This window comes from Diabrotica virgifera, chromosome 2, assembly GCF_917563875.1.
Source record: "Diabrotica virgifera virgifera chromosome 2, PGI_DIABVI_V3a".
Lineage (NCBI taxonomy): Eukaryota > Metazoa > Arthropoda > Insecta > Coleoptera > Chrysomelidae > Diabrotica > Diabrotica virgifera.
This window is the reverse complement of record NC_065444.1, coordinates 65,428,870-65,450,034: the sequence shown is the minus strand read 5'-3', so window position 1 is coordinate 65,450,034 and position 21,165 is coordinate 65,428,870. Positions and strand designations below refer to the sequence as shown.

The 21,165-nt window shown below is 32.3% G+C and overlaps 1 protein-coding gene across 1 annotated transcript in view; it reads left to right on the top strand.

The window, feature by feature from the left end:
• The window catches only part of LOC114335776 (integrator complex subunit 5), a 65,226-nt gene that overhangs the window by 5,826 nt on the left and 38,235 nt on the right, over positions 1-21,165 (top strand). Inside the window, exons 3-8 of the mRNA XM_028286069.2 lie at positions 2,718-2,843; positions 12,570-12,805; positions 13,113-13,248; positions 13,306-13,385; positions 16,236-16,374; positions 17,481-17,636. Of these exons, the coding sequence (XP_028141870.1) occupies positions 2,718-2,843; positions 12,570-12,805; positions 13,113-13,248; positions 13,306-13,385; positions 16,236-16,374; positions 17,481-17,636 (873 nt within the window). The remainder of the gene's footprint in view (positions 1-2,717; positions 2,844-12,569; positions 12,806-13,112; positions 13,249-13,305; positions 13,386-16,235; positions 16,375-17,480; positions 17,637-21,165) is intronic.

The window sequence follows — 21,165 nt, the reverse complement described above, 5'->3', positions numbered from 1 at the left end:
TTTGAAAAATAGTTATTTTTATAATACCACAGCATGTCCACTTGGCCAGCTAACATTTTTTGCAACGTACATGATGCAGCTGACGTTTTTTATTACAATCTAAAATTCATAAATTATTGATTTATACTTTTTAATCTTTGCCACACTAGTCCAAGAATATTTTTTTATTATTAACTAGCTGACCCGGCAAACTTCGTACCGCCTTAAAACTAAATAATGTTTGAAAGTTTAATACCTAAAAATTACCAGAAAGCCAAAAAATACTAAAAAATATTGCGTACCTATACTTTTTTCTACCAAATGCATAGTTTACGATTCTATAAGGGACATAGGTACAGACAAACATTCATTTTTTTTGTATTATAGAGAATAAAGAAATATTTAGATTGCTATTAAAAAATGGAGGTTGGTGAGAGAAAAAGTGAAAATTTAGGGTTGTATCTTTCGGTTCTACAATAAAATTAAGAAAAAACAGTTTGTCCAAAAAAATAACAAATAATGTCTCCCTTTCCACTTAGATTGTTGGTCTTACCAACTCCTTCAGAGGTTCATGTACAACAAATTTGCTTATTAAGATCAATCATAATATGACCAAAAATGCATAGTTTGCGATTCTATAAAAGACAAACAGATTTTTTTATATTGTCTCGTATAAATAATAAAAACGTGGTATTATAAAAATAATTATTTTTCAAAATAAAATGTCAATTTAACAAACAAGATAGAATTTTCCGCGCCAGGATTTGAACCTGGATCTCCTGAGTTAAAGGTAGGAGCCAAGTAAGCAAGGCTAACAAATGTTTTGAATAACGTGTATAAATATTTGACATTTAAGTTGTAGCGTTTGTCCATCAACTTTCATATTTTACCTTTTCTTGTCTAAAATCCCCGGTTTTGGGCCAGCTGACACATCATTTGTTAATAAGCTTTGGAACACCTACCTAAATAAAAAGAAACCAGCCATGCTAAAATGCTCCGGTCAAATTTGACACTACCTCTCGGGCTATAATAATGAAGTTAAACAGAAAGAGTCAATTGCAAAATTTAAAAATTTAAATGAATTGCAAATTGCATAGTCTACCCAGTAATTAAGTTTAAAAGTTAAGCTGCTGCATATGACATCCAAATATAGATAAAAAAATAATAATAAAAATACTACTTGCGCAAAGGGTGCTGTAATTTCTTAGTTATTGATTAAGAAAATCTTCTACTGCATAATATGGTCTTTCAGATAGGTAGGCTTTTGTCAGTTTACGGAATTTGGGAAAAGATGCTGCAGATTTAAGTTGTAGAGGGAGATGGTTGTAAAGTTTTTTTGTGGGATATAATATAGATTTCTTTACTAACTCAGATGACGGGGTCGGTAAATAGACGTCAAAGACAGAATTTCTCGTGAAGTAGTCATGATTAGGTCTTGGTGGAAAGACATGTAGATATTTACGAATTAAGCAAACAGTTTCTAAAATATACAAAGATGGAATGGTTAAAATTCCGTGATCTTTGAAGTAACTTCTGCAATGTGTTGTTCTTTTGAGGCCAAACAGATATATTATTGCTCTTTTTTGTAATTTGAAAATAACATCGAATTGGGCAGCAGTGCCAGAACCCCAGAAAGGAAGACCATAACGAAGATGTGACTCGAACAAAGAAAAATATGTTATTTTGGAAGATGCTAGGTAAATTGAGTTCATTCGAAACAGATCTTATAGCATAGCAAGCTAAAGATAGTTTCTTCCTTAGCAAATCGATATGGAGGGGCCATTTAAGCTTGCTGTCTAAAAAAATACCAAGAAATTTTACATAATCAACCGTACTGATCTGGCTGTTATTAAGAGGTAAGGGTTGAAGAGATCCTTTATAAGATAATGCTACTGTTTTATCTACGTTAAACGAGAGTAAATTAGAGTCAGACCAGGTTTTTATTGCAAGTAGATCGGAAGTTATAGTAGCATGAAGAGTTGCAATATTTGAGTTGCTCCAAGTGATACTGGTATAATCAGCAAAAAGAAAGATTTTTCCATCGATTTTTAAACTAGTGATGTCGTTAATAAAGATAAGGAAAAGTAGAGGACCCAATACTGAACCTTGAGGTACCCCACATACAATGTTTTTGAGACTAGAGTCTGTTTCATTTGCTCTAACCAGTTGTTTCCTATCATCCAAGCAAGATTGGAACCAATTCAAAGAAATACCTCGAATTCCGTAGACATTTAGTTTTTTAATCAAAATGTTGTTATTTACACAATCAAAAGCTTTGGCGTAGTCACAAAAAACGGTGGCAGTGTGAAGATTATTGTTCAGTGCTTGATAAATCTCATGTAGTACAGAAAACATGGCATCAGTGGTGCATTTATTATTTAAAAAGCGGAACTGATTTTGTGATAAAATGTTGTTTTCAACGAGAAAGGACATAAGTCGGGCTTTTATGAGTCTCTCAATAATTTTGGAGAGTACCGGTAGTAGTGCAATAGGTCTATAATTGCAGGTATTAGATCTTTCACCACTCTTATGAAGAGGAATAATGATGGCAGTTTTTAGGCACTCTGGAAATTTGCCTTTCTCAAAAGAATCATTAATCTAAATCATTCTTTAGTTGGAACATATTTTGTTTACTGTGCAGAAGCGTGATCGTCACATGATGGTTTTTCGTTGTATTGAAACAAGCCTAATGTAAAAAGTTTTTAATCTGTTTCATAAATCATTTTGTGTTGTTTTAGATTTAAATGAAACTTTGCAGCTGTGGATGGGTTGCAGAGCTACAAGAACTTTAATGGATATAAATACAAAGTGTCTATCTAGCCTGATTCATTCAAATACCGAAGCATGTATTAGTGCCCTTCTAGGTAGTTACAATTAATAATTAATTTTATTGGTTTAAGAAATTAATAGGTTTGTTCTAGCATCAGCTTCAAACGGTTTGAAATTAAGAGAAGCATGCGCATTTGTTTGATGGCCTTCAAGCACACAAATTACTAGTTTCAAACTACTAGTGGATAGGGATGGTAAAAACCTACAGGTTATAACCTAAAACCGTTTTTTTTTACTTCGCAATAACCGGTTTTGTCGGTTGTTTTTATAATAACGAATAATATAAATCGGTTGTTATAAATAACGAATTCCCAGAAAAAATACTGTTTGTTTAAATTTATCAATAATTATTTTTATTATTTACTGTTTATATTCGTTAGTGACTCGTTATGTTTAAGAAATGTGATAATCTGAACTAGCTATTTTGATGAACTTGAGAATAAGCAGATCATGTTTGCTGAATTGGGGATCCTATTAAAAACAGATATTAAAAGATATTAGTATTAATATCAATCAGCTGTGTGCTGTGCAGAATGTGCAGTCATAGATGTATTATTTATAATAAATGCTATACCTACACAAGCGAGCATGTGGAATCACTTAAAAAAATGAAAACAATATAATAGTTTTGTGTATCTTGTATAAAATGTGATTTTTTTTCGGATATACATACAACAGTTTTGCAAAACATTTAGGACAATGATACATCCAGTTCAGCATTTTAACAATGATTCATTATTTTACTAGTTTTACTATTTTTGATGTTATATTTTGGTTTTTATAATTCATATACATGTCTACATGTTATAGTCTTATTTACTTCATATTTATTACGTTTATAGTCTTAGAAATAAGTACCTAATTTCACTACTTTTGTATTTTTCAATTATTTGGTATTATTTGGACCCGAAACTTTCATTGGGTTAGTTTATTATTATAAAGGATGTAACAAAAAGGTAGGTCATAAACTAAATCACATATTCTGTGACCAAAAGTAGATCGATTTAACCTAATTTACCTTAGTACAAATGTGCACTTAAAAAAGTTACAGCTCTCTGAAGTTATCAAATGAAAAATTGATTTTTTCCAATATATTAAAAACTGTGAGATTTTATATTGAAATTAGACATTATGGAGTATCACAAACTCAAGTGCAATGTAAATGTGACGTTGTAACTTATTGGGTATTGGATATTGATTCGAAAAACCTAAAACCGGTTCTTAGAATAACCGGATTTTTTGCCCGGTTATAACCGCGAGGTTAAACCGTAAGTTAAAAAAAAACAGTTTAACGGAATACCAGTGTTGTTAACAACCGCCATCCCTACTAGTGGAGCGTTTTAAGAAAAGTAAATTTTGATTTGGAAACTTGCTTAACTTAAAACTTAAACTTAACCAAAACTTAAAACGGCCAAAAGAGTTTGCGAATTTTGTTCAGATTTTTAGTTTGTGACTTGAGCAGTGGAATTGACTATTACCATTATTTACGTTTACCTATAACATTAATTTTCAATATTTAGTGTATCTCTTGAAAAAATTTGGATTCGCTATGTTAAGTCACAATGACGACCTGTCGTGGATTTCGGCTGAACTAGTTTCAAGGGAGTTTTTAATGTCAAATGCTAAGCGCACATGCATTAGAAACAGGTAGGTAATATTCATTATTTATTTTTACTTGTTTTTTTGTACAAATTTTATACAGTGTGTCGCATTTAAGATGAAGACCCCCCTATATTTCGGATATCAAAATAAATACACATTTGAAATTTTGAACAGTCATACAGGTTGATGGTTCAAATCTTTTAAGATAGTCAACTGAAATTTAAATTTTATATGTGGCCTACTATAAATCCACAAACAGGGTGGATGTTTGCTTCGTGTTACAGATATCGAAAAAAGTTATGTGGAAAAGTTGTTCCAAATATTATTATAACCCCAAATACCAAATTTTATACAGTGTGTCGCATTCAAGATGAAGACACCCCTATATTTCGGATATCAAAATAAATACACATTTGAAATTTTGAACAGTCATACAGGTTGATGGTTCAAATTGTTTAAGATAGTCAACTGAAATTTTAATTTTATATGTGGCCTACGATGAATCCACAAACAGGGTGGATGTTTGCTTCGTGTTACAGATATCAAAAAAAGTTATGTGGAAAAGTTGTTCCAAATATTATTATAACTCCAAATATCAAATTTCATGACAAATTCGCACTTTTAGTTTATTCATTGTTTGTAGTCAGGACCCTAAAATTCCGAGATGCATCTCAGTACAGCTAATCTTAGCTTTTAGGATCATGACTACAAATACTGAAAAAACTAAAAGTGCGAATTTTGCCATTTGTTATGTGGGGTTATAATAATGTTTGGAACAACTTTTCCAAATAACTTTTTCTGATATCTCTAATTTCCGCAAAATATCGAAAATTCACCGTGTTTGTGGATTCTCAGTAGGCCGCGTTTAAAATTTAAATTTGAGCACTCTGTATGACTGTGCAAAATTTCAAATCTCTATTTATTTTGATAGCCGAAATATAGGGTGTCTGCATCTTGAATGCAACATACTGTATACAACATTTTTTTATTGACATCCCAATTTATGTCCTGGAATAAGAGAGATAAAGATTTTCATAAGTATTACAAGATAAATTAATAGATGTAAAATAATATCCAATATTGAACTGGGTCAAGATTGTGTAATATCGACTAACATTTACCTTCATTGTTTATTTAAATATTTAGTGTACGAATCCTTGAGCCACGGGTGCTGAATAAGCAACCCGTGTATTTGTAAAAATAACACACATTGATTGTCAAAAATAATACAATGAGAAATCAGAATAAACTTGGTGTTCGTCGAGTGAAGATGTTTCATTCTCCCTTAACTACTTAACATTGAAAAGAACCTGATGTATTACCACCCTTAGCTCCCAGGGTGACAGTAAATACCAGTTATATTAGATGGCGTTCCACATACCACTATATGGCGATCCGGAAGGTCTTTGTTAAGTAGTTATTGTAATTAGTTAAGTGTAAATTTTAAGAAGAAGTTAATTAAGAAATGAGAAGATGAAAAAAAAAAGAAATTAGAATAAGGGAAACTTAAGTTAGAAAAAGTAAATCTAAAGTAAAACAATGGGAGCGACGAGAAACTGGAAGAAGAAAAGAAAATTGGGATAAAGTATCTATCCCCCATAGATATGCATTAGCTGATAGATGGAATTTGCGATGCCCACCAGACTAGACATTGGAGACACGTCGACATGGACGAAAATTGGGAATTCTGGAACCATGGAACCAGCCGGCGCGGCGTCAGGAGGACGCACATCCACGAAATGGACAGTGGTGGACAAGGACAAAATTATGTGATGTGAGTAATTTGACTATATTGTATTTATTGTTTTAACATTTCTCATATTGCATATAGCCTAACATAAGAATTAAATTTTTTAATTGAATACAATTAATATTAAATTAGGTCAAGTTTTCGTATGTTTACTAAGTATAGAAGTATAATATTCAATAATTTAGATGATTTTTGTTTAACTAAGTACATTGATAATATTAAGTTTTATTTTTAATGAAAACAAGCATTTTCTTTTCATTCTTTTAATAAAAAGAATAAAACTATTTTATGATACTATGATAAGTAAAAATAATGATTTAGTTATCAATTTTTTTTTCTATGAAGCAAAAATATGCTATTTAAAAATTTTTATTTGTGCGAAGGTATATTTATATTTACGTATTTTCAAATGTTGACGTTATTTGACCGTGAAAACACCGGTAAAGAAATACTATGATAAGGAATTTTGCTGACAGAAGATATATACACGATTTAAAATTACGAATTGTATTATTATACACTAGAAAAAGGTGTAGAAACAGTTTTATGATAAATCAAGATACCTATTGAGAGTATAATAGAAGGAATTATTATTTGGAGTATAATAAGAAGAGAAAAGGAAATATTTTTAAGAAGTTGGAACAAAATGGAAAATTTAACATAATGAACAAGAATAATTTTGACGGAAATATGAGTTCCCGAATAAACTTAATGATTAAGAAACAAGTTAGACAGAATTTTTATTTACCGATGATATGACAAAGACATGAAACCTAGAAAGTAGAAATGTAACAAAGAAACTATGAAATGATGTAAGACTGAAATTATTGAAAATTGATATGATTTTAAATGAATAAATTTTGAAACTACAAAGAGTATTATCCCAGATAGAAAGACTAATCAAGATTCGATTGATTAAAAGCATTCATAAATGCAATCGAAATAAACGATGAATATTTGGACGAAACGAAAATTTAAGGTCAAGTTATTAAGATGTTACAAAAAAATGGAATATTTAATGACAAAAAAAGTTATTGATAAAATAATGAAGTGTCTAAGGAGACATTATTTTGAAACATATGCATATTATATATAAATATACTTTAAGTTCTTATATTATAAATATATTTAATATTTGAATGAATAACATAATTTATGTAAGGCTTTATAGCAGATATAACCAGAGAAATAGAGATAAGACTATTTTGTTGTGACGTTATAAAAGTGTCTATTTTAGCGAAGAAAGTGAACTATTAGTAGTTAATTGGTACCAAAAGTTAATGATCAATAATAAGGTTTTCTCAGTTGTATTTTTATGTAAATTAGGTAAATATTTTAATGGGCGCCCAGAACCAGACGTAGTATTAGTATTCAGCGATAGTAGCTGAGCTTTTTGGTGATTTTTTTTAACAGAATATAGTCTATTTTTATCAACACTTTCTTTCGATTTTTTATGAATTTTGAAGTTTTTTGGATGCCGATAACAGGTTTTTGATTTAAATTTTTTTAATATCGGTCGAATTTTAGTATAGATATGATTTTTTTAAATGTTTTATGATGATGAATTAATGAGATAACTGATTTTTTTTTTAATATATTAGAAGCAAAGCTAATTAAAGACAATTTAGACAATATAAACTAACTCTTGTCAAGAAAAAGGTACAAAATGAAGATCAGAAGATTTTAGCATACCCAGTTTTTTTTTGAAGTAATCCTATTCTCAACTAAGGGGAAGCACTAGGTTGACAGGAATTTAGGGATGCGAGAAGTAGAAAAATATTTTTTTAAGCGCACAACTATCCATTTTGTCTTTTTGGAACAAACCTTCTCACGACTAAGGACGTGCAAAAGGACCGGAAGCAAATTCAAGGGTATAAAGTTGCGGAAAAATACCCACCAAGTAGGTAAGGGTTAGAAAAGGAAGAATTTTTAAAGTAAATGATATATAAATGAATAATTATGAAAAATGATATGAATATGTATGAAGGAAGATATTATATGAAATATGAAGTAAATGATATAAAGAAGAAATATGAATAAGAAGAAGATTTATGTTTAATAGTACACTATGAAGAAAGTACTAAGTATAAAGAAAATAAAGAAAAATATTATTAGTGTGAAGTAGGTACCTGACAAGAAGAAAAAGAAGAAGAAGAAGAAGAAAAAAGAGAGAATTTTTAAAAGAAGAACATGTAAAAATTTGAGTACATCAAAAGGATTGTCTTATAAAAGTCTAGTAACAGAATAAGAATTAAGAGAGTAAATTCAATTTTAAGAATTTAAGTTGTAATTTCTTTTTAAATCTTTGAGTTAAAGTAAAGTATAAAATATAATTTGTGAGTGTAGAATTTCGCGAGATATAAAGAAAAGGAATTATGTAAGAATAGACAATATTTTACATTATTGAAGTTTGTTTTGTAAATTATGTATATGTATGTATATTTAGGTTTAATGTTTTCAAGGTAATGTTTGTGTTTTATTGGCGTATAAAAGTGAAAGTGTAAAATAAGCAAGCTTGTACAAATTGTACATAGTTTCATTTTCATTTGGATAGGTTAGTATTAATATGACACAATTTTGACCGAGGTATAAAAAATAGTATTTGTTAGTAAACACACCGTAAAATTTATCCTAATACCGATTAAGATTTTTTTCATTTCGTAAATCAGATAATAAAAAAAAATCTTAAAGAGAGGAAAGATGGTGTCCTGGAATAAGAGAGATAAAGATTTTCATAAGTATTACAAGATAAATTAATATATGTAAAATAATATCCAATATTGAACTGGGTCAAGATTGTGTAATATCGACTAACATTTACCTTCATTGTTTATTTAAATATTTAGTGTACGAATCCTTGAGCCACGGGTGCTGAATAAGCAACCCGTGTATTTGTAAAAATAACACACATTTATTGTCAAAAATAATATAATGAGAAATCAGAATAAACTTGGTGTTCGTCGAGTGAAGATGTTTCATTCTCCCTTAACTACTTAACATTGAAAAGAACCTGATGTATTACCACCCTTAGCTCCCAGGGTGACAGTAAATACCAGTTATATTAGATGGCGTTCCACATACCACTGTGGCAATCACACATTACAATCTGCCGTTTTTTACAAAGTAATACGCATTAAGTAATATTTATGGCGGCTAAACTATTGACATGTGGCGAACATACCCATTAATATGCCGCTCTTAATGTTAGTCTACTAAACTATTACTGGTTCTGGGAAAACATAAATAAGCACTACACTTGTTTTTAGCTTACACTAGATCACTAGTCACTTTACGTTTTAACCTGCGCACTGTACACATCTGCATCAAGTTCCTTGCTAGTTGGTTTGAGTGTTCCCGCAAGTGGTCCTTGTATTTTTTTATTCGATATGTAATTTCTTCCTTTACATAGGTTACCTCTGCATCTCGATGTACGGTGTTGTTGGTGATATACCACGGTATATTTAAAATCATCCTTAGTATTTTGGATTGGAACCTTTGTATAATTTCTATATTAGAATTTGCGGCTGTTCCCCACAGTTCTATCCCATAGGTCCAAATTGGCTTCAACACCGCTTTGTATAGGAGTAATTTATTTTGTGTTGATAACTGGGATTGTTTTTCTATTAGCCAGTATATGTCTCTTACTTTATGGCCCAGTTGTTTTCGTTTGGAAAATGTGTGTTTTTCCAGGTCAGTTTTCTATCCAGGTAAATCCCAAGGTACTTTACATCATCTTTCTGTGGTATTTGTTTGCGGTTAATACATACAGGTGAACAGGTTCCTCTACGGGTTGTAAATGTTACATGTATCGATTTTTGCTCATTTGGTTTATTTCTCCATTTTGTAACCATTTTTCGACTTCAGTTATGTTATTTTGTAGTACTTAGTTCTGATGCGATGTTTGGATTCTTGTTGGAGCATAAGATCGCAGTATCATCTGCAAATGTAGCTGTTGTTGTGGCAGGTGATGTTGGAAAGTCGGCAGTGTAGAGTAGGTACAGGACAGGACCCAGTACACTTCCCTGGGGGACACCCGCTGTTATGGGTTGGAGTTCTGATATTTCATTGTCGTATTTGACTCTAAAGCGTCTATTTGTAAGGTACGACTTTAGTAGTGTGTAATAATTTAGAGGCAAATAACTCCTCAGCTTATAGAGCAACCCCTGGTGCCATACCGTGTCAAACGCTTGTCCTATGTCTATGAACAGGGCGGAGTATACAACATCGACGCCAGCTTTTATTGAAACGTGAAGATTTCATGTTAATCAATATATATTACCCAATAATTAATTGAAGTCATGTAAAAATAAATAATGAATATTACCTACTTGTTTCAAATGAATGTGCGTTCAGCGTTTGATATTGAAATCATGAAATCCCTCTCGAAGCTAGTTCAGCCGAAATCCACGAGAGGTCGTCATTGTGACTTATCATCGCGAATACTTATAAGAAAAATGTATTTTTAATCTAACCGCAAAAGTATAAATAAAAACAATCAAATTTTATTTGACATTTCACGTTGGTAGAGTTACAACAACACCTAAACTTAATCCTTAAAGGATAAACACTTAACTGAGGATGTTCCTCCAAACTTAAAACCTTTTCAAAAAGCATGAAGTAAATCATTTATTACCAATTTAATAATGTTTGTGTAATACTACCTGTTTTTAACCAATCGATTCTTCTTCCTTCCTGTTGAGTAAGTTCCTTGACTGAGGTGAGCGGTGTCACCACATGGTGAATTTTTCATTTTTCATATCTAATTTTTATTATATTATATTGTAGGTCAGTTCTCTGTTGTATTCCTGTATTATTAGCTGATGATGGCCCGTGATGTGCAGAAACGCGTCCTGTTGTAAGACTGAACTTTTTAAAAAACCTTTTTTTGTGGTACATTCTTAGAGTACAGTACTTTGTTAAATAGATTATTATTAATTGTCACATTTACAAGAAAATCTACACACACAAAATTTCTATTATGTTCTTCAAACTAACGTCAGAGTCGTCAGAACATGTACCATATTGGTTTCCTGTATTATCACGATTAAATTGAACAACCTACAAATTTTGTTTGTTTTACAATCATAAATGTATAACAAATATATTTTTGCAGCCATCTGTTCTCTCTAGACCAGAGGTTCTCAATCTGGGGTACATGTACCACTGGTGGTTGGTGGTACATATCATTATTTGCGCTGGTATACAAAACACAAAAAAAAATTAAAATAGTAGTACTTAGTTAGTCCTGATAATAAAGGGTGATTCAGTGAAACGGTACGATTTGACAACGCTGCTGACGATAAAATAGAGGAGCCGCGGGCTTGCGACGTAAACGTTGTGAATCTAGAGAGTGGAAAGTTTCGTTATCATGGAGGCATGGTCTTGTGAACAACGCGCATTTGCTGTGAAAGCTTATTACAAAAATGGTGAAAGTTTTGTGCGTGTGCAACGAGCATTTCGTTTACACTACCATTTGCCGCCCTGTTCACAAGACCAAGTTACAAGACTTGGGTTAGGAACTTTGAAAGTAGTGGTTCAATATCACAGAAAAAAACTGGCAGTGTCAGAACTGCTCGCACACCACAGAATATTGAAGCGGTGCCAAATTCATTACACGCGAGTGCTCTAAGATCCCTGCGACGACTCGCATGTAATGAATTTGTCACGGTTCTGTCACGGCCACTCTTTTTTGTGATATTGAACCACTACTTTCAAAGTTCCTAAAGCAAGTCTTAATAGCCATGTTAGACGGAACTGCAGCGCGGGGCGGCAAATGGTAATGTAAACGAAATGCTTGTTGTACACGTACAAAACTTTCACCATTTTTGTAATAAGCTTTCACAGCAAATGCACGTTGTTCACAAGACCACGCCTTCATGATAACTAAACTTCCCACTATCTAGATTCACAACGTTTACGTCGCAAGCCCGCGGCTCCTCTATTTTACCGTTTCACTGAATCACCTTGTACAATCTAAAAATATAGGTGGCACCGAAAATAATAAAAATAACTGTAGGTAGTACATGATTAAAAAAGGTTGAGAACCGCTGCTCTAGAATATGCATAATCAGTGCGAACTATGGGGAAAATGACAATACTGTTTTATTATTATTTCATGCAATAACTTATGCTAATATGAAATTTTCACCTATTTTGGTTTATTTTTATAAATATTTATTTACTAATAATAAAATCGTATTCTGTTACTTCCATTTAGCGTGGCTATGAGTAAATTGTCACAATATTGAGATTTCATCTAGACAGTGTCAAATACTGCCAACGCACTACTGCCAAAGTTTCGCAGAAAGTCAGAAAAAAGGTGTGCTACTATCCCCCAAAGTAATATTGATGACGCGCTGATGTGGCCTCTTAACATGTACATTATGTATCAATTGTTTTTATTTTTTAGACACATCTGTAAAACATTCTCCAAACTTTGACTGGGTTGTTGCCCATGTTGGCAGTTGCTTTCCAAACACAGTGATCACTAGAGTATTATCTGTAGGGCTAAAAGATTTTTGCCAAAATAAATCCTATGAACAGGGATCTAACTCCCCCAAATTAAAATCAGTGGTTGGAATTTTGGGACATTTAGCTGGGAGTCATGCTGAGGATATTAGAAAAGCTCTTTTGGATATATTTACAGTAAGCTGAGTATTTAAAATTACGCTGAGTCTTATTTTTTAATCACATAGAACTTAAAAAAATGAAAAAAATTAAATTCTGGGAGTGGGGGAAAGTACCTTTTAATTTATTTATCCCGTCCATAAGTGGAAAGTTTGATCCGCCACTGTCGACGCATCTGCCACTAAAAAGTGACGGCACAGTGTTTGTACGTTTTCTTTTAGGTTCTACTATTTAAGCTATAGGGTCTTATCGTGCCTAAAGTGATTAGCAAATTTCACCTATACCGGCTCTTAGTCTATTATGTTATTAATTATTATGCTTTTAGGCTAGTATTTGTGAAAATGTAAGAGATACTGATATAAGCAGGCTACAGAAGAAAGCAACAGTGCCTTATATTTTACAGCTTATTCATTTATCGTCGACATTATTGTCATCAATATGCCAAGACATTAAACAATTCCGTAAGTACTCAACACTTACTTTTTGTGTAATCAAAATGTATAGTTAGACATTTTTAGTTACCACTGACACTATTACTAGACTATATCATTTTGTGGAAGATTGGTGTAGATATTTTGGGACCCCGGAAGCTTTGCAGGTGAGTTATGCAGTTGAATTGTCATTTTGTGACGGTAAGGGTTGTTACAAGCATTGGTAATAATTAAGTTAAATGTTAAATCCAGATGATGGATGAAATCACTAAGGATCTACCCTAAGGAATTATATGACCTTCCACGAAGCACGTGGGTTATTGAGTTAAATTCTCTGTCTTCTTCTCACTCTGAGTGAATTGACTTTTACCTTTCTCAATGTGAAGACAGACCCACCTGCTTCGTGGAAGGTCATATAATGCTTTAGGGTAGACTTTGAGTGAGTTGACTTTTACCTTTCTTAATGTAAAGACAGAGAATTTAACTCAACAACCCACGTGCTTCATGGAAGGTCATATAATGCCTTAGGGTAGATCCTTGTGATTTCATCCATCATCTGAATTTAACATTTAACACTAATGTAAGACATTTAGTTGACTTTTAAACGGTTTTAACCGATGTATTTTTGGTGGCTTAGCATGTAAAGCTTGCAAGAACACTGATGGTGCTCTCTTTAGAGCAAAAACGTTCTGTATTGTATTTGTAGCTCTTTTTTGGGTTTTTTTTTTTAATAAATATACCTTTTATGCAGAGGATTTTTCTTCAAATTTTTGTAATTAATGGTAGACAGCCAGTTACAGGAAATTCTTCCTTGTGGATTTTAACAATATAACACATCTGTCACTCGGCTGTGCAACTTTATTCTTGATCATTTTACATACAAGTACGTAAATCTTTCAGCTAGACAAGGTAATATACATTAAGGTAAGTATGGCAACAGCGCTGTCTCGACGACACTGCTTTCATCAAGGCCCTAGACATTTTAACATTGACATATTAAGCGTAGACAAAGCATACTCACCAAAAAAGCGTAACGCGGAAACAGCATGGAAACAGTCGATCGGTGGTCTATCTATCTCTTGTAACCAAACGATCCCGCGCATGTGACAGACAAAGATGGCTAGACCACTCAATCCTATGTCGGCGTTACACCTCGATGCATTGAGTGGCATATGACTAGCCCGGTCTATCCTTAATTAACATGTCTCTGCATTTTATCTGCTAGTATGTATCTATTTTACTTTAATTTATAAAACATTTTTTATTTGAAAACTAATTTCAAAATTAAACAGACATAGTTTTTTCTCAGGCCAAAAATATTCAGCTACTACATTCAGCCGTGTGATGGATGACCGAAGTTATCTTTAACGTAAAGTTATCCTGTAGTTAAGTTATAATCCTCGAATTGGTGTGATGTATCATATTTAACTTAACTACATACTTGCGTTATTTCTTGACAGTTCTTGAGTTATCTGATATATCAACTGTCACTTTATAACGCGACGTTAAACCTCAAGTTATGAGATAACTCTGTAGTTATGTAAGATAGGTTCATCTTTTGACTTGTTTTTAGACAGAAATCAAGTGAATTTAGAAGCTAATAATTTAATAATTAAGAATGGAAGGGTAATACAATTTTAAAAATTATACAAAAATCAAATCGAGAGATATAAGTTGAAATTTTATTTTAAGTACCTACTGAGCTTTCTATCTAGAGTTGCCAGATGATATTTTATAAATCCTCCACTTAAAAACTGAAATTCCCTCAAATACCCCAAATTTTTGCCGCATTTTAATAAATTAGTAGTCAAATGAAGAGAACAGTAAACCAAAATTATACTACTTATCAACGAGGGCCCTGGAAATAATTCATAGTTCCTATCGTCTTCGATTATATGGGAGTATAATATACAGTTCTATGTACATTCGCAAATTTAATTTACCATGACCCCTTAAAATCCACCATGATTTTCCGCCCCAAAAAATCCCACTACAATTTCTGCTTAGAAAAATTTCCCTAGACGCTTTCAAATTACCCCAAAATTGTGGGAACATACACCAATCTGGCAACCCTGTTTCTATCTACCGTTTGAAACACCACCGAACCCGAACAGCTGTTTGCTGTTCGGTCATCGGATGTGGCCGACGATGGGTATTTACTTTTACGGTCATCTACCCATCCTGTAGCATGTTCCGAACAATCTCTCGCGCTCACTCCAACTTGTACTATTTCTACATAAGGTTCTCTTTGTTACTTCAAACTTTGTTCCTCAAATGTTATTTCTAATATAACGTTGAAGAAATAACTATGGTCGGTTCGCTAAACTCAGACACAACTGGCTAGTAATTTTAGTAAGTAATTTTGCCAATTTCGTAAAATTGGCAAAAAAAATAATTACTAAATAGTTAATAATTACTAAATAGTTAGTAATTTGGCTAATTTTGGCAAAATTGGCCAAAAACAAAAAAATTACCTACTAAAATCACTAGCCAGTTGTGTCTGAGTTTAGCGAACCGACTCAACTGTGAAGAATACATCACACCGAATTTTACCTAAATAGGTATGGGCATCGTTATACCTGAGAGTAATCTTAACCTTAGCTCAAACGTTAAAGATAACTTCGGTCATCCATCACACGGCTGATTGTCATGTTTTGACGTTTATTGATGAGTTATCAATGAGTGCCCATTTCGGCTGACACAAATAAACGTCCAAACATGACAATGTTACTACATTGTATATTGTTACTACTACATATACTGAATATTTTTGGCCTGAGAGAATGGAAAAAATATGTCTGTTTAGTTTTGAAATTAGTTTTCAGATAAAAAATGTTTTAAAAATTAAAGTAAAATAGATACTAAAAGTTAAAACGTGTAGAGCCTTGACGACAGCAGTGACATCGAGAGAGTGCTGTTGCCATACTTATCTTAATGTATATTAACTATGTCCAGTTGAAAGATTTACGTACTGAATAATGTTTATTTATGAAATATTAATAAACCAATTATTTTAGGAAATACTAATTGGTTTGATTCTTCGTTGCGAAACTGGAGGGGATCAAATTATAATGCTAATGCTTGACTGTATTTTAATTACCAAAACTGAAGAAGAAATAAAAAGTAACATAGTAGAAACATCAAAAGAACTCCTGAGTAAGTAATTCAACTCAATATACAGTATTGGAAATCTTTTTTCGGAATATAGCAACTTTCAACGCAATAAGTTAGATTCTGGATTTGCAACTAACCAGTGTAAATTTCAAGACAACGTCACGATGTTTCATATTTAATTGATTTGTTCGACTGCAGTGAACTGAGGTGCCCCATCGGATTGCATCGTTTGTGCGATAACCAGCGGTAAAAGGATTACAGTCGAACAAACGAATTAATGTTAAAACATCGCGACGTTATAGTGAAATTTACACTGGTTAATTGCAAATCAGATATCTCAGTTCGGTGCAGTCGAACAAATGAATTAAATATGAAACATCGCGAAATTTACTCTGGTTAATTGCAAATCCAGAATCTAACTTATTGCATTGAAAGTTCCTATATTCCGAAAAAAAAAAGATTTCCAATAGATAGTGTATATGTATGTAATATGCCTCTGAAATATGAAAGATTTCAGGTACATGGATGTTAGGTTATGTGAATGTTAGCAGTTTTAATTTTCTTTTGCAAGTAAATATGTATTAATTTGAACCGTATTATAATTAAAAATATTCAGTTTATATTATTTATATTTTTTAAAAGAACTTTACAAAGGTTTTAAATTTTTGGAATTGTATAATATAGTCAGTCTTCCAGTTACAACTGAGAATAATGTTCTTGATGATACGCGATAATTAGTAAAAATAAAAATTTGACCAATATACGTAACGGAACACAAAACATATGTCATACATATTTCGAATTAACTTTTTGAATAGGGCTTTTCATCGTTTGTCATTTGTTTCGAGCTTCGAACAAATGACAATCGATGAAAAGCCCTATTTTGGAAGTATTCAACTAACCTCATATCATTATCATTACCAACGAATATAGACGCATATAGAAGGACACATCACTGTCATTTTCTACTAAAGAAAGTGGAGAAGAGTTGGGGAACTACCACTACGGAGTGCACATGTGATCTCCACTTCATCACCGTGATCGCAACATCTCTTGTCAACAAACTATGCGTCTGTACTCGTTGCCATTACGTCTAAAGAATAAATTAGAATACTTTATTTTTTTTTTAATATGTCAACGTATTTCAGCAACTGTATTACAAGATATGGAAGAATCTGTCCGACATAATAACGCAGTGGACCTTATTAATTCATTTTCAAAAGAAATACCGCAGTTGGTACAAATGCTTTTGAGTTCAGAAAAAATTGTTTCTGACACTGCCGCAAAAATTGTTTTATTATTAGGTAAGTGGTAATAACTTCATTTGAAATTTCAATAAAAAGTAAAAAAGCAACAAGCTGTAATTTTGTCTTTTTTTTCATTATTCTCAATTTTTGTGCTTAATGTGGTTCTCAAACTATTTTCCTGTGTCATTTCTGCAATTATCTACTATATTTAATGGGAATAAACCACAATTTTAATTGGAAATACGTCATATTTAACGTTTCGACAACCACCACGAATTTTTAAAATTATTTCTGATGTGCTTCTTCGTCCTTTTTTATCTGATGCACCTTTCCATACCCTCTTTATAGTTCTACCTTCGCTCATTCTCGCCATATGACCGAACCACGATAACTGTTTCGTTTTCTAAGTCTTAAGTTTTCTAAGTAAGATAAGTCTTTCTAAGGTCTTTCCGATATCGCCCCTTTCATGTATTTCTTCGTTTATTGTACCATCACGTCTGGTCACCCCGTTTACAGATCGCAAATATTGCATTTCGCATGCTTAAATTTTATCTACGAATTTTGTCGTCCACTGTCCACGCTTCACTATCGTAGAGTAGCACCGGCTCGTATACAGTTTTAAATACTTTCATTTTTGTTTTCAGGCGTACTTCCTTTTGTAAAGACTGAAATAGTTTTTGTACACACTTATGACTACTGAAAGACAGGGAGAAGCGTACTTTTGAAGTGTGTAAAATATATAAATCCTCTCTGAGCGCTTTCGGCTTATAAAGCCATCTTCAGAGCTATGCTACAATAAAAAGGTCTCTAATGAATAATTGATCTTAGAATTCAAAAGGTTTAACTTACGTCAATAATTTCAAAATACCACTATGAAGAGAGAGGGATCCCATGTAAGATTTAAAAAATTTAAAAAACTTTTTAGGCGGTTTTTTATTGGTTGAAAAAAAACCTTGTCCGACATTTGGAAAAAATTGTCTGCTGGTGTTGTCGGTTGTTGGTTGGAACATTAAAAAACATCAAATACGGGCACAAAGGACTTTCACACAAAAAATACATTACAAATTACAGATATTTTATCGGTCAAAAAAACCTTACCATCTGAAGCGTACGTTGGCAACATGCAGAATGGTGTCATGGGGCATTTAAGGTCATGCCTTATTTTTTTGACTTTACCATGATCAAATATCTGTAATCTGTAATGTATTTTTTGTGTGAGAGTCCTTTGTGGCCGTATTTGATGTTTTTTAATGTTCCAGCCAACAACCGACCGACAACACCAGTAGATAATTTTTTCTAAAGGTCAGACAAGGTTTTTTTTTTCAACCAATAAAAAACCGCATAATAAGTAGAAGTTTTTTAAATTATTTAAATCTTACATGGGATCCCTCTCTCTCTTCATAGTGGTATTTTGAAATTATTGACGTGAGTTAAACCTTTTGAATTCTAATATCAATTATTCATTAGACACCTTTTTATTGTATCATAGATCTGAAGATGGCTTTATAAGCCGAAAGCGCTCAGCTAGGATTTATATATTTTACATACTTCAAAAGTACGCTTCTCCCTGTCTTTCATCAGTCATTACTTCCTTTTGTCTAATAAAACTTTTTTTAGTGCGTAGTATTATTTTGTTGCACTAGTTACCCTGCTATTTATTTCTGGTTCTATATTTCCTTGTCGATTCATTGTTGATCCTACACACAAGTCCTCTACTTGTGTAATGTTTTCATTATTTAGCATTACATTTATATTTTCTTGAGTTTTCGATATGACTAAAGCTTCTGTTTTTTCAATATTTATTTTCATTCCGAATTTCTTAAAAGCTTTATTCCAAATACTCACATTAACTTCCAAGTCTTTTTATGATTTTGCCACAATTACCAGGCCATCGGCATATATTAACTCTGACACGTATACTTCTTGAAGTTTATACACCCCAACCCTAGTTCTGTTTCTTTTGCCATTTCGTCCATTAGATGGATGAATAACAAAGGCCTTAGGACAACACCTAGTTGGCTTAATCCCAATAGATAAGTATAATAATTGTACCAAAACTAACAGATATACCTTTTCCTACTTAGCTTATATTAATGTCAAAGATTCTTCATATTTTAAATGGTATGTAGTTCTTTAAGGGTCGATTTCTCATACCTGCGTTAATCTATGGTTCAGTTGACTGAGGTTCATGGCAGTGGCGTGCTGGAACTTTTTAAGCGGCCCGGTGATTTTATAGAAAAGCGGCCTCCCATCCTCATTTTACCTTCTATTATCAGGATGCTTCATTCGTTAGTTATAAAATCAAAAAAACAAAAATATAAATTATTTTTAAATAAAACATAAAACTTTGAATTCAACGAGTTTTTTAATTTGCTATATTTTTTTATTTAATAATAAGCAATCTTACAAATAATAAATGACATATATGACAATATTGTATGCAGTAAGGCAGAAATCATCATAAAACGATTTGTCTTGATAAAAGCGTTTTTCGATACTTCCAATAATTCCGTCAAAAATGTGCAAGACGTGTTTTAATTTTTTATTCTACAGAGTTTGAAGGAAATTGGAAAACCATAAATATACTTGTATGTATGAAAATAAATCTGTAGCAATCTATTTATGTATTTACTTAATTAAACTGTATTTTACAATTAAAAAAAAATTAAATGGTGTTGAAATGTTTTAATAATACACCCACGGACAAAAATATTGCATTAATATTTTGAAATTAACGTGTGGAATGAAATTTTTGGTGCTGCCCCCAGTGTCACAGAAATCAGATTTCTTTTCCGAATGCGATGTTTTAAAGTATTATATAAATGGTATAATCGGATTTAAATTTGATGTGGGCTATATGGTGGCCAACATAATTTTTAAATTGAATCTCACCAAGGTAAGTATTCACTCTTCTACCGACATAAAGACCTCCGTTATGGTGCATTAACACGAATTTGTTATCCGATATGGCTGGCAAATGGCAAAACATGATTTTCTAAAATGTTTTTAATGTACACATCAGCTGTCATTCACCCAATCACCTCCACAAGTTCGGTAGTATCTCCTTTCCACGAAATACCACTCCATAGCACTATGCCGCCACCAAATTAACGCTTTGTATGAGGTTACATCTGGCATACCGTTCATTATATGGAAGCAAGATTGACAAAACTTCGTCTACAGAAGAGTTAGTGAACAGTATGCCAGTTGTAACCTCATATAGAGCGTTAGGTTTGATGGTGGCGAATAGTGCTATGGAGCGTTGAAAGGACATACCGAACACGTGGAGGTGATTAGGCGAATGCCAGCTGACATGTACATTGGAAACATTTTATTAGATCATATCTTGCCATTTGCCAGCCACATTGGATATGACATACTGGTTGTGAGATTCAATTTAAAAATTATGTTGGCCAGCATATAGCCCAGATCAGATTTAAATCCGATTATAGCATTTATAGGACACTTAAAAAAATCGCATTCGGAAAAGGAATACTATTGCTATGATACTGGGGGCTAAAGATAGTAGCACCAAAAATTTCATTTCACATGCATATGAAATATTTTTGTCCGTGAGTATATTATT